This window comes from Hemibagrus wyckioides, linkage group LG28 (assembly GCF_019097595.1).
Source record: "Hemibagrus wyckioides isolate EC202008001 linkage group LG28, SWU_Hwy_1.0, whole genome shotgun sequence".
Classification (NCBI taxonomy): Eukaryota; Metazoa; Chordata; class Actinopteri; order Siluriformes; family Bagridae; genus Hemibagrus; species Hemibagrus wyckioides.
In genome coordinates this window covers 3760301-3772862 of record NC_080737.1, presented here as the reverse complement: position 1 = coordinate 3772862, position 12562 = coordinate 3760301, and the positions used below count along the sequence as shown (strand labels likewise).

Here is a 12562-nt window from a genome sequence, read left to right as displayed (position 1 = left end):
TGTGGAACCTTATAGCGTAAGAAATATGCGGTGAAGATGGAGGCAGTGCTGTGAGACTGACTGATCCAGTGGACAAGTTTTGTGGACAACAAAACGGTAAAACAGTCAATCTGTTGGGTTCTCAGGCAGGATGTCCTGCAATCAGCCTGTTGGAACACCTGGAAACACCATCCAGATGTTGGAGCTGCTAAGAATATCTTAACGAACACAGTGTTATTGTTCCTTATTCTTTTTTGTTGTTAAAGGAAGCATATGTGAAGAAGGAAGGAAGATGAATCAGGCCAAAGGAATTCCTCAGGAATCCTGGTGTGGCCAAAGATAAGAAAAGTGTTTTAGGAAGGAAAGTTGGAATGAACACAGGAGGAGGGATGATGTGAACACGTGGCTGGATGGATGAATGGATGGGTATGGAATGGAGAAGACAAGGAGTCCAGGAGACATGACTCTAACACTTGTGTAACACGGGTCTCTGATTGTTATATTAACGTAGATCCAGTCAAGAACATGCTCACAAAAAATGTGTCGAGGTGTAACCAAGGCAACGAGCATAAGCAGTAGAATTCTAGCTGTTGGCTTGATGTATTAAACACTGTTGTGAGTCTTTTTAAATGAACTGTAGTAAGATTCACGTGTGGATTTGGAATCATTGGAGTCATTGATGTAGTTTGTCTGTTTTTATTTTATCACGAAGTAAGTCACTTCACCTTCTCTTAGTTTGAGGCGAATTTCTGACATGCTAGCAATATGATATCTGAACAATTTCTAATCACTATGTTGTTCTAACTGTGTTTTACACGTTTCACCGATTCCTGATATACGGAATAAACATTACATGGAAGACGAGCAGTAACTAGCGGCTAATCTGAAATCTGTGTTTTTTCTGGTTTTTGTTTTTGTCAGCGTTCAAGCGAAAACGCTCCATATTCTGAGATACTGTCAGAAGGAAATGATCAGTCCGACATGCTTTCTGTTTAAAATGCGAGGTCTGGCCTGGCTAGTGTGCATTTGTCTTCATGTTGCTCGAGCAGAATTAGCATTTCCTTCTAAACACTGTTGCTATGATACACAGCTGGGGTGAGCTAAGTAAGCAGTGAGGCAGTGAACCGTGCAGATATATGCTATGAGTTGTATATTTCCCCTCAGAGGTGGTTATTTATAGTAGCTTTCTGTTCTCTGTTGCAAATGAGCCACATTATTGTTGTAACGCTATGTTACATTAGTAGCATATGAGCACACTGAGGCTAAAGCGTTATTTCAGTCTAATCATCTGTCAAGATGCATCATTAAAGACAGATCGTCTGAGAGCCAACGTCATCATGAATCAATATTTGTGTAGAAATATCAAGCCCAAGAGTTCAATATAGACTCTAAGTTATGTAACTCGTCAAATTGCACAAAAAATCGATTGACATAAACTTTAAATCTATTAGCAAACAATAAATTGTGCCCTATGTTTTAACATCCAAGAAACTTCCAACGTAGCCTGAGTTACAAAAGCCAGAAATGTAATGCCTGAACATGCAAATTAACCCCGCCTTTTTTTCATTGGTTGCCAAAGTTGATGTTTATTGATGTTGCTCGATGCTGCTGGACTTTACTGAAGCTGTTAGCACATAGCTAATAAAGCATGTTGGGTGACAACTCCACATCATCCTATAGCAATTTGCATATTGCACTGTGATTGGTTAAGAACCTTTTATGACATCACAAAATCAGCTCTTACACTGACGACATATTGTCAGATTTATCCAAAAATGCTGAAATGTTTCAAACGTTTAGTTTGTGATAAATTCTTCTTTGTTACAATATATACAATTTTTAAATGTTTATTATTTGTTAATATTTATATAACTGAATACAATCATTTTATAACTGCATAATTACACAGTTATCTGTATTTCCTACACAGTTAAAATTTCTTTATATTTTTTCTGTTTATATTTTTTATTGTTTACAGTACTTGACAATAAAGCTGATTCTGATTCTGAATTAATAATTAGTAATAGTGAGGTGTATTAATGCTGTTGTTATTATTATTATTTTAGCACATAGTCAAATAGTCTTTAAAGCACATGTATGGCTCATGTTTCTAACATTCTCTAGAAAGCTAAATGAAGGTCAACCTCCTGGCATCCTCTTCCTTATCCTATGTAATCATCTATGCGGGTATGTGAAAGGACTCCACCAAACAAGCAAAACCAGATGAACTGATACCAAAAGGGAGGAAGGAGGGTTTCTTATCGCATCCCATCTCTCCTCCTGGAAATTCCTCTTTTCTTACATAACAATAAGCAACTCCTTCTAGTCAGAAAATAAGGCAATATGAATCTTGAAGCAGTCAGACATTCTGTTCGATTGTGGTGGAAAAAATTTTTATTTGAAAAATCATCTATTGAAAAAAAAAATCAATATACAATGCACAAACAAACTGAGATTATGGTCATGGATTAGCGTTAGGCTAATTTGAGATGAGTTTTGCCTGGAATGTTTCAGAAGTTCATGTCTTCAGGACTACGTTACTGTCTGTTGGTTTAATATGACGGTAAAAAGCGATTTAGACGCGATTGTCCAGTTTGTTTTCTGACTGAGTGGTTAGAACTTGGGCGCATGTTTTAACACTCTTTGATAGCGAAGTAGGTCAGAAAATCACGAACTTTAGTTGTTGTTGATGATCTGCCGTGGCAGTCCGTAGCCGGTCATTCCCGCCTGAGATGCTCCTCTGTTGGAGCCCATCTGCAAGCCAATGACGCTCTGACCCTCCTTCAGCTGCTCCTCCGAGAACTCCCGCTTGTTCTCTTGTGCTTTCCTAAGAAACACACACAACCGTGTTTAATCAATCAAGCGAGTTTCCAAGGAGTTTAGACTAAAATATATAGAGAAAGGTACTTGTAATGAACGTTTGCTCTTAGCTAGCTAACAAATCTCACCATACGTTAGCAAGTTAGTGATCATTATAATGATCACAGCTAAACAACCAGCTAGCTCCAAACCGCTTCACCTTAAACACGATTCCAACTCTTGTCGCAAGCAATGGCAGAAATTAATGGTGCCATCTTCCTTACAGATGATTATACTGAATAAAAAATGTTACTTTGCCGCTACCGGTGTACAAACATTAAACACTACACGCTTAGGCTTTAATGCTAAACAGTTTGGGGTGAATTTAATATCAGAGAGCTAAACAAAATATCATTTACTAAAAAATCTGTCCAATGATCTGATTGGCTAACCACAAACATCATTACACATTCGTCATTTGCTTTGTAATGCTTTTATCTGAGTAAACAGTCGAGCGTTTAAAGGTTAGAAATGAGGCAATGCTGCGATTTCAATCAAGGACATTGTGAAATCTTTAACCACTGACCCACGATGCATAAAAAGGCTTGAGTGTGCATAAGGTCTCAATTTCTGATCCTCAATGTCTGATCTAATGTCATTTATAGTCTGATCTTATATCCGTGATTAATTCAGTTCACCATGTCCTCACACACACACACACGTTTTGGTTTCTCAGGACCTTTCATGGACGATCATTTGTCTAACTGATTAATGCTAGGTCCGCTCTGACCTTCACTTCAGTCACTAAAAGAATCTTTGGCCGCTTTTCAGTTTCCTGTGGATTGTGAGGACACTTGACATTTCCCTGTCATTATAGGACTTAGACCTGTTGGGTTCTTCTAAACGACTAAAACACACAGCCAAGATTAATGTTTCAACACCATAGAAACTTGACACTGTTTATTAACTCTACACAGTGTGGTGTGAGTTCCATCACAAGTGTGTGTGTGTGTGTGGCTTCTAGGATTTTGCAGAGCTTGCACAGTACTGTGTAGCGTTAAAGAACAGTTGGACAAATAAGGTTCTATTTACAGGTTTCTGTGGTAGTGAGCGTTTGTTTGTGTTTGTCACTGTGTTGCTATGGTGATCGCTTGGTTGAGTTCATGTGAAAACAGGAAGAGGAAGTGGTATTACTCACCTATGAAACCAGTTGGGGTCGCCTTGGTAACAGCCATCGCCCTTGGTAACCGCCAAACTTCCCAATGACATCAGGGTCATCTGCACTGCTGCCAAGTCTTTACCTACACACACACACACACATACAGAGCGTCACAGTCTGTATAGTATGTAATTCTCACCATCATCAGCATTTTGTGGACGTGTCCCAAACCACACCCTGTTTTCAATATAGGCCAAATGAGATAACGGTGGTATGTCATTGGGACTCCACCTACAGCAGTGCATTGTGGGACACTGTAGTGTAGCGAATGTGGAGTGAGACAACTATACTTTCTGTGGAAAATAAGTTCACAAGATTGTAGCAGGTCTATAGTATAAAGTTTTCAGGAAGTGACACAGAACATGATGGAGGACTCACCCTCCCAGAGGTCCACTGTCTGGAACATGTCGCTTTTGGTGACTCCATATTTCTCGGCGGCTGCGAGGAACTGAGAGATCAACTCCATCTGCTTGAAGGCCATGCTGGAGCTCTGGATCCTCTTCACTGGTTTTGAGTCCTTATAGAGGCTGTTGATGAGCTCACACAAAACCTGAAGACATGACGGTTGGAGAGAGTAGAGAAGTTAAGATAAAAGCATTTAAATTAATTTAGTTTCATCTCTCACACACACAAACACACACTTACACATCCGTCTTTAAGCCACGTCTGGAAGCCCTGTTTGCCAGGTTGTGGTTTTCCCACCGATGGACCACACTGAGCCATGATCCAATCGACGAGCCGCTCCTCCAGCTCAGGGTCGTACTTCTTATCAATCTTACTCTGAACCTCGCGGCTCAAACCGTATGAAGGACCCTTGTTGGCCATCTTGCCTGTGAAACACACATTCAGGTTGGACTGGGTTTACAGGGACTTCATTCAAGTTAGAAAATCAACCCAAAATCAAGTTTAATTGTTTCTTTAAACACAACCAATTTGGATAAACTGCAAAAGAAATCACACACACACACATGCACCTATGCTTATGAGGACCTCCTGTTAACAGAATTCTCAACATAGATAATAAACATAAATCTACACAAAAACGTAGCCAAAGTAACTGAAATAAAATAATAAAATCTTGTAGGCTTTAAAATAACAGCAGATCAACCAAGGTCAAAGATATAAAACAAAGATCCAAACACACACACCAACTCATGTTGTATTACACTTTTACTTTTGGGTACTTGGTACTGAATTAACTGGATCTGTAGCAAAAATAACTCTAAACGTAGCCATAACTGTTTACGGAACGAGTCGATGTTTAGGCTCTCGTTGTAATTGTTTGTTTTAGTCTTACATTACGCTTGCTTAAAGGAAACACAGATAAATTTTGTTTAAAGTAAACCACATCAGTACAAGGTTGTGAGTTGAACAGAAAGTCTGAAATATTGTCCTTTACATGTGGCTGCTTCAACGAGGACATTTATGCCCCGTGAGAATGTCACAAGTGCTCAAACACTCAAACACACACACATAATTTGTCTAACTATCGTTGTGAGGACCAGCCATTTAAATAAAGCAGTTTTTCTTATGAAGACCAGCCCAGTACATCTAAGGCTGACACTTTAAGATATTCCTATTATTGTGAGGGCACAAACACACACAACACACACACACACATACACACACACACACATACACACACACACACACACACACACACATATACCGTACATTCATACATTCTGATGGTGCTTTATGAGGACGTCTGTATGTCAACTTTCACTTATACATGATTTGTATTACTGTAAAACTATATTTTAAAAAAACAAACGAGAAATTAAATGAAAGAGACGAAAAGGTCATGTTTTGCTCTTCACTGCAGCTGGTGCAGTTCCGTGTTGTGATAAAGTTACATAACGTTCAGCTGAAGTTGCATAAAGTTTTAGAAAGGTATTTGATAATAAATGAACTGCGACAACAAGACATTGTGTGTGTGTGTGTGTGTGTGTGTGTGTTGTCCCTTTTGAGGCCTTGCGCTTGACCAAGCAAGCAGCACACGCCCACAAAACTGGCCCACAGTCTGTAATTACAAACTGCTGAGCTTTGTTTGAGCGTGTGTGTGCTTTTGTGTGTGCATTTGTGTGTGTGTGTACTTTTACAGGAGTTAGACCATGACTTCATCAGCTTTCTAGCCTAATATTTAATCATTAAATATGACTGAGTAATTTATACATCATTCAGGATTAAATATGGGTGTGGTTTCTCACACAGCAGAAGTCAACGCTTTAAAAACGCAAAATCGAACCACTGCAGCAACAGCAGCAACACCTTAGAAATCGACAGGAGGTCACAACGAGAGCCACTTCCTGTCTGCTGCAAACAATGGGAGAACTGTGATTCTGAAACACAGCCACATCCTTTAGCTAATATTCACTCCTCTTTTCTCAACAGTGTAGCTCAGAAGTGACGTCGCTTGGAGAAGAAAATATCGTTGAAACGTCGAGTCACTACGAAAAATAACCAATCCTTTAGACTGCAGTTTGTCATGCAATGTCTGTGTTTCATCAGAATCGCGATTAACAAGCGGGTTATTGCTTTAAAAATGGAGATTGATCTGTTTTAGGAAAGAAAAACAATTCTTGTTCATCATCACACACACACACTTTTAGGTAGTAACGGTTTATAAGGACTTGACTCGTGGTTAGAAAATGACTCATTTCACCTGTTTGGGGAAATCAGCGAACAATCCAATTTGACTTTTTAGCATGTCTAGGTCTCTAAAACAACCAATTTGTATAATAATAATAATAAAACACACACACACACATTTTTGCGATATCTTTGTGAGGACCCTACAGTCCCACGATGACTGTAGCTGAAGAAACGACGCCACGATGGTGTGATGAAAAGGTACCACTTTTTAGCATCTCTTGGTCTCTAAAACAACCAATTTGTGTAACAATAATAAAAAAACACACTTGCGATATCTTTGTGAGGACCTCCAAGTCCCACAATAACTGTAGCTGAAGAAATTACAGGATGATGGTGTGATGAAAAGGTACGACTTTGAAGCATTTCTAGGGCTCTAAAAACCAATTTGTATAATAATAATAATAACAATGATAATAATAAAAACACACATCTTTACGATATCTTTATGAGGATCGTCCAGTCCCACGATGACTGTGGCTGAACAATTGACAGGACGATGGTGTGATGAAAAGGTATGACTTTTTAGCATTTCTATATTTCTAAAACAACCAATTTGTATAATAAGAAGAATAATAATAAGAATAATTAAAAAATAAATAAATAAATAGAAAAAGTTATTAAAAGAAATAATAAAAAAAATAAACAATTTAAAAAATAATAATAATTAAAAATAATAATAATAATTTAAAAAATAATTTAAAAAACACACTTTTTTATGATATCTTTGTGAGGACCTTCCCGTCCCGTGATAACTGTAGCTGAAAAATTTATGCCACAATGATGTGATGAAAAGTAACCACTAAACAGTTTTCAACATTGTGATTAGAACAATAGGACCTGAAGTGTTTTATTCCTTTTGCACCTTAACAATTTGCCAACAAATTGTTTAAAAAACAATGCAAATGTATGATCTGTTTATAGCTACATAAATACAGCTAATGATAAGTCCTTGAATGTTCAAGCTACGAAGTGAGTTTCAGTATGTTGCTAGTATTTAATCTGTGGTGTATATCTAATGAGACACAGTTCACACATCAAACATTGCCTGTATTTGTGTTACAAAGCGAAAACGAGACAAATTCCATGACATTTTCAGCGCTGTAATGCTAATGCCTCGGAATTTAGGGGCTGGGGACGAACGTCTGATTGTCGCTAGCGTGACCCGACATGACATCAGACCACTTGAGTATGTTTGGTGATGCAATCAAGGTGTTCTGACTGATCATGTCTGTGCTTGTGCAAGAAATGTGCAGTGTGTGTCTGTGTGTGTGTGTGTCAGGGTGTGTGTTAGGGTGTGTGTGGCCTGGAGTTGCATGTGTTGGTCAGGTGTCTGTGTTTGCTTTCTGCGTGACTGTGTTGTGCCTGTGTTCATGTATCAACACAATTTATGCTGTGTGTGTGTGTTTGTGTGTGTGTGTGTGTGTGTAGGAAAGAGGGATAGAGAGTTAGAGAATGATGTTGCAATATCCTTTCACTGGGCTGGTCCCATCCTGTAATACAGTGTGTGTGTGTGTGTGTGTGTGTGTGTGTGTAAAGGGGCGGGTATTTAACGTCATGCATTATTTTATTATTTGTGCAGCCTCACTGGGTGTTCCCACACACACACACACACACACACATAAACAACCACAATTTTCCACAGAATTTCACAGAAATTGTCAGCTTGTTAATAAAAAAGTTACCAAGAAAGATTTTCTCTGTGCAACACATCATAGAGTGTGTGTGTGTGTGTGTGTGTGTGTGTGTGGTTTCAGGTGTTGAGTTTTATTGGAACGTATCACAAGAACAAGATTCTTCTCTCTCTCTCTCTCTCTCTCTCTGTCACACACACACACATACACACACACACACGGCACTGCTTTAGTGGATCTCATTTTAAGTAATAAAGCTGCAACTGAAAAATATTGATAGATAAATAGACGGATAGAGAAGGAGTGCAAATGAAAGAAGCGATGGTGATATGAGATAAAGGAGAGACGGAAATGAAGAGAGCTTGAGAAAGACAGAAACAGAATGATCGTACAACTGAGAGTGAGACGGATGGGGTGTGTGTGTGTGTGTGTGTGTGTGTGAGTGAGAAAGAGAGAGAGAAATCTTGTTCTTGTGACATGCCCCAATAAAACTGCACACATGAAGACACACACACACATTCTCTCTCTCTCTCTCTCTCTCTCTCTCTCTCTCTCTCTCTTTCTTCTCGCTGCATTCTTGTGCTTGTTAGCACTTGTTTGCATATGTGTGTGTGTGTGTGTGTGTGTATTCAGTGTAACAGAATCTCTTGCGCATTCCTCTTTAACTCTTTACTCAAGCTCGATCCTGATCCTGATTTTAGCCACAGATCTGGTTTAACCCTCACACACACACACGCGCACACACACACACACACTTCACATCAGCTTAAACCTCCGACAGGAAATAACACACATGCTAACAGCGTGAAGGTTATACTCACTGTGTGGAGAGTTCCTGATGCACGGGTGTGCGCCTCCTCAGCGAACGAGTGTGTGTGTGTGTGTGTTGGTGCAGTCTGCTTCCTCTTATTGAAGACTCAAAGTCCACTCAGTGAGGAGGGAGTGTCGGGAGGAATGAGTTCAACACACACACACACACAGACACACACACAGGAGGGAGGAGAGAAAAAAAGTACATGACCTTTTAAGGCTGTGGTTCCATCCCTCTTTAGCTCTTTTCCTCTCTCTCTCTCTCTCTCTCTCTCTCTCTCTGCACCCCTCCTTTTTCCTTTCTTTTTTTTTCCTTTTTTTTTTTACAAAAAGAGGAGGGGAGGGATTGCGCTGTCGTGGGTCGGAGATAGACAGATTCTCTGAATGCCTCCTCCACCCCTCTGCCCAGAACAGAGGAATGATGGAGGAAGGGATGGGGATGAGAAAGAAAGAAAGAAAGAGAGAGAGAGCAGCCAAAGAGAGAAAGAAAGAGAGGGAGGGGGAGAGAGACAGAGAAAGTGGAGAGAACGAGAGAAAGAAAGAGAGAGAGAGAGAAGAAAAGATTAAGAGGGAGAGAGAAAGAGAGAGGTATTTCGGGTGGGGTCTGGCCTTCAGCACTGTAATTACACAGAAAGCATTAATGAGAAAAGAAGATGGTCTGAGAGAGAAATCACAAAAGAGAGAGAGACTTTTATCTTTTCTTTATCTGTCCACACTGAGGGCAGTACAATGGGGTCGTGTTGAGCAACGTCTCAGTTCTTTTGTGTTGAAAACAGCAGCATGTAGAAGCGTAAACTCTCACCTGTAGCTTCAAACTCTTCTCAACGAAACGCCAGAGCACAAGGACGACAAGAAAAGTGGAATAAATCACCAGCTCTGTCACTGACCAGGGTGTTGTGGTTGTTGTTGTTGTTGTTGTTTTACAGTTTCGTTGGTAATCTCGCTGATCCTAATCTCACATGATGATAAAATAACTCGAGTCCAATCTAATCTGATCGCTAGCGCAGTAAGTAGTTTTATCTCTTTTATCTATTTGAAGCCGCGGAAAATTCTTTGTGATTATGTGATTTGAGAGAAATGTGAGGTTTGAAAGTAAATAGCAGGCCCGTGGATCAGTTCTGTCCCTCGCTGATCCCATGACATTTAAGTGTGTGACACCTACATCACACAAAGTGACCACTCCCTGACCAAGCGGAGGAGGAACGAGGAGGAGAGGAATTTACAGCAGGAACAACAGGCTTCATCATCCTTAATAATTCACACACTGTTTGTTTGTTTTTTTTTAATTAAGATTAAAATATTACAGACAGAGGAGACAGGAGGGAGAGAGAGAGACAAAGAAAGAGAGACAGTCAGAGAGAGGGACAGACAGACAGACAAAGAAAGAGAGATAGACAGGCAGAAAGATAGACAGACAGATAGATAGATAGACATTAGAGACAGGAGAGAGAGAGAGAGAGAGAGAGAGACAAAGAAAGAGAGACTGACAGAGTGAGGGACAGACAGACAGACAAAGAAAGAGAGATAGACAGGCAGAAAGATAGACAGACAGATAGATAGATAGACATTAGAGACAGGAGAGAGAGAGAGAGAGACAAAGAAAGAGAGACAGTCAGAGAGAGGGACAGACAGACAGACAAAGAAAGAGAGATAGACAGGCAGAAAGATAGACAGACAGATAGATAGATAGACATTAGAGACAGGAGAGAGAGAGAGAGAGAGAGAGAGAGAGACAAAGAAAGAGAGACTGACAGAGTGAGGGACAGACAGACAACGAAAGAGAGACAGACAGGCAGATAGATAGACAGAGGAGACAGGAGGGAGAGATGGAGGGGGGGGGGTCTAACTGAATGATATAGAACATTAAGACATAATGGTAGAGTGGAGAATCGAACAGAAGGGTAGAGAGACACAGGCAGAGAGACTCAGAAGGAGAGAAATGGAGATAGATAGATAGATAGATAGATAGATAGATAGATAGATAGATAGATAGATAGATAGATAGATAGATAGATAGATAGATAGATAGATCACAGGTCACAGACAGATAATTAGAAAGCGAATGACGCAGAATGTTACAAAAAGCTATAAACAGATGTGATTGCTCACTATCACACACACACACACACACCACTCCCATCCGACAACAGATGTCTTCGGGTCTCGTCCTAACACGCAGCATGATGTCATTAACTAGCTACACAAACTGATTGCGTTATTGTCTCACACACACACACACACACACACACACAGAGTAACAGACTATAACTGAGTCACACAGCACTGTGAGCTCTTAACATGTCCTCACCGTCATCATCATCAAACCCATTATAGTTATTCAGCCTTTAACTATTCTCTGACGTCTTTGACCTGCAAGTGATTGTAGCTAGTTTTCAGCTAGCGTAGGATTGCTAAGCAAAGTTCAGTGTATTCACAGAGCGAGGAGGAATGTGGAAACATAGGATAAACATTTGAAGAATAACCTTTAAAAATATCAACATTTAGGAAATGACCCATATAAAGCTTCCTAGTGACTAAACTGGACAATGTCGAGACAACATTTTTATTTTTACCTCAGGTAAAATATCCAAAAAGAAATCTTGCAACAAAGAATGATAATTAAACTTGTACAGATTCAGCCATATTGAGGAAAAGGAACAAATACAAGCTGGAAGTAATGGAAATGTAGCATAAACATGCTGGGAAACAAAACAAAACCAGTAAGAACATCAATATTTTCCTCAGATTTCTTGGTAAACTGCTTGCACTAAAATCACACTTAGATTAGCATAAACCTCGCTAATCTAACTGCCTTAAACAGAAACGTCTGTGTTTTCTCAATGTCTCTGTCTGCTGTGTGAGAGAGAGAGAGAGAGAGAGAGAGATACACACACAGAGAGAGAAAGACAGAGAGGTGGGGGGGTCTGAAAGAGACAGAGAGGTAGAGGTAGAGAGACAGACAGACAGACAGAGAGATAGATAGACAGACAGGCAAAGTGATAGAGAGACAGTGAGAGAGACAGATAGAGACAGGCAGAGAGAGAGAGAGACAGACAGGCAGAGAGACAGATGAAGAGAGAGACAGACAGACAAAGAGAGAGAGAGGTATCAAGAGAGACAGACAGACAGAGAGCAAGAGAGACAGACAGAGAGCAAGAGAGACAGACAGACAGAGAGACAGACAGACAAAGAAATAGAAAATAGAGAGACAGAGAGAGCAGACATAGAGACAGACAGGCAGAGAGACAGACAAGCAGAGGGACAGAAAGACAAAAAGAGGGTTATAGAGAGAGAGAGAGAGAGAGAGAGAGAGAAAGAAAGAGAGAGAGAGAGAGAGAGAGAGAGAGAGACGTCTGTGAATCTCTTCCTATAAATAAGTAAAAGCTCTGAACTGCTGGAAAATGTTTGAAGACATAACCGGTGACGTTCTGCTCCAGCTGGCTGCTTGCCTCCGAACATCCGCACTTTA

General features: G+C 40.0%; 1 protein-coding gene across 1 annotated transcript; it reads right to left on the bottom strand.

The window, feature by feature from the left end:
- Positions 1-2355: 2355 nt before the first annotated feature.
- On the bottom strand, positions 2356-9264 carry tagln2 (transgelin 2). Its single transcript, XM_058383594.1, has 5 exons — positions 9105-9264; positions 4643-4827; positions 4376-4547; positions 3977-4079; positions 2356-2806 (listed from the first exon to the last, which is right to left on the bottom strand). The coding sequence occupies exons 2-5, from the start codon at positions 4820-4822 to the stop codon at positions 2656-2658; spliced, it is 606 nt and encodes a 201-aa protein (XP_058239577.1). The 5' UTR covers positions 4823-4827; positions 9105-9264; the 3' UTR covers positions 2356-2655.
- Positions 9265-12562: the final 3298 nt, after the last annotated feature.

Coding starts and splice junctions, on each gene's coding strand:
- tagln2 (XM_058383594.1), bottom strand. CDS start 4,822: ATGGCCAACAAGGGTCCTTCATACGGTTTGAGCCGCGAGGTTCAGAGT. Junction 4,548..4,642: donor CGTGGCTTAAAGACGGATGT/GTAAGTGTGTGT, acceptor TCATGTCTTCAG/GTTTTGTGTGAGCTCATCAA. Junction 4,080..4,375: donor GACAGTGGACCTCTGGGAGG/GTGAGTCCTCCA, acceptor GTGTGTGTGTAG/GTAAAGACTTGGCAGCAGTG.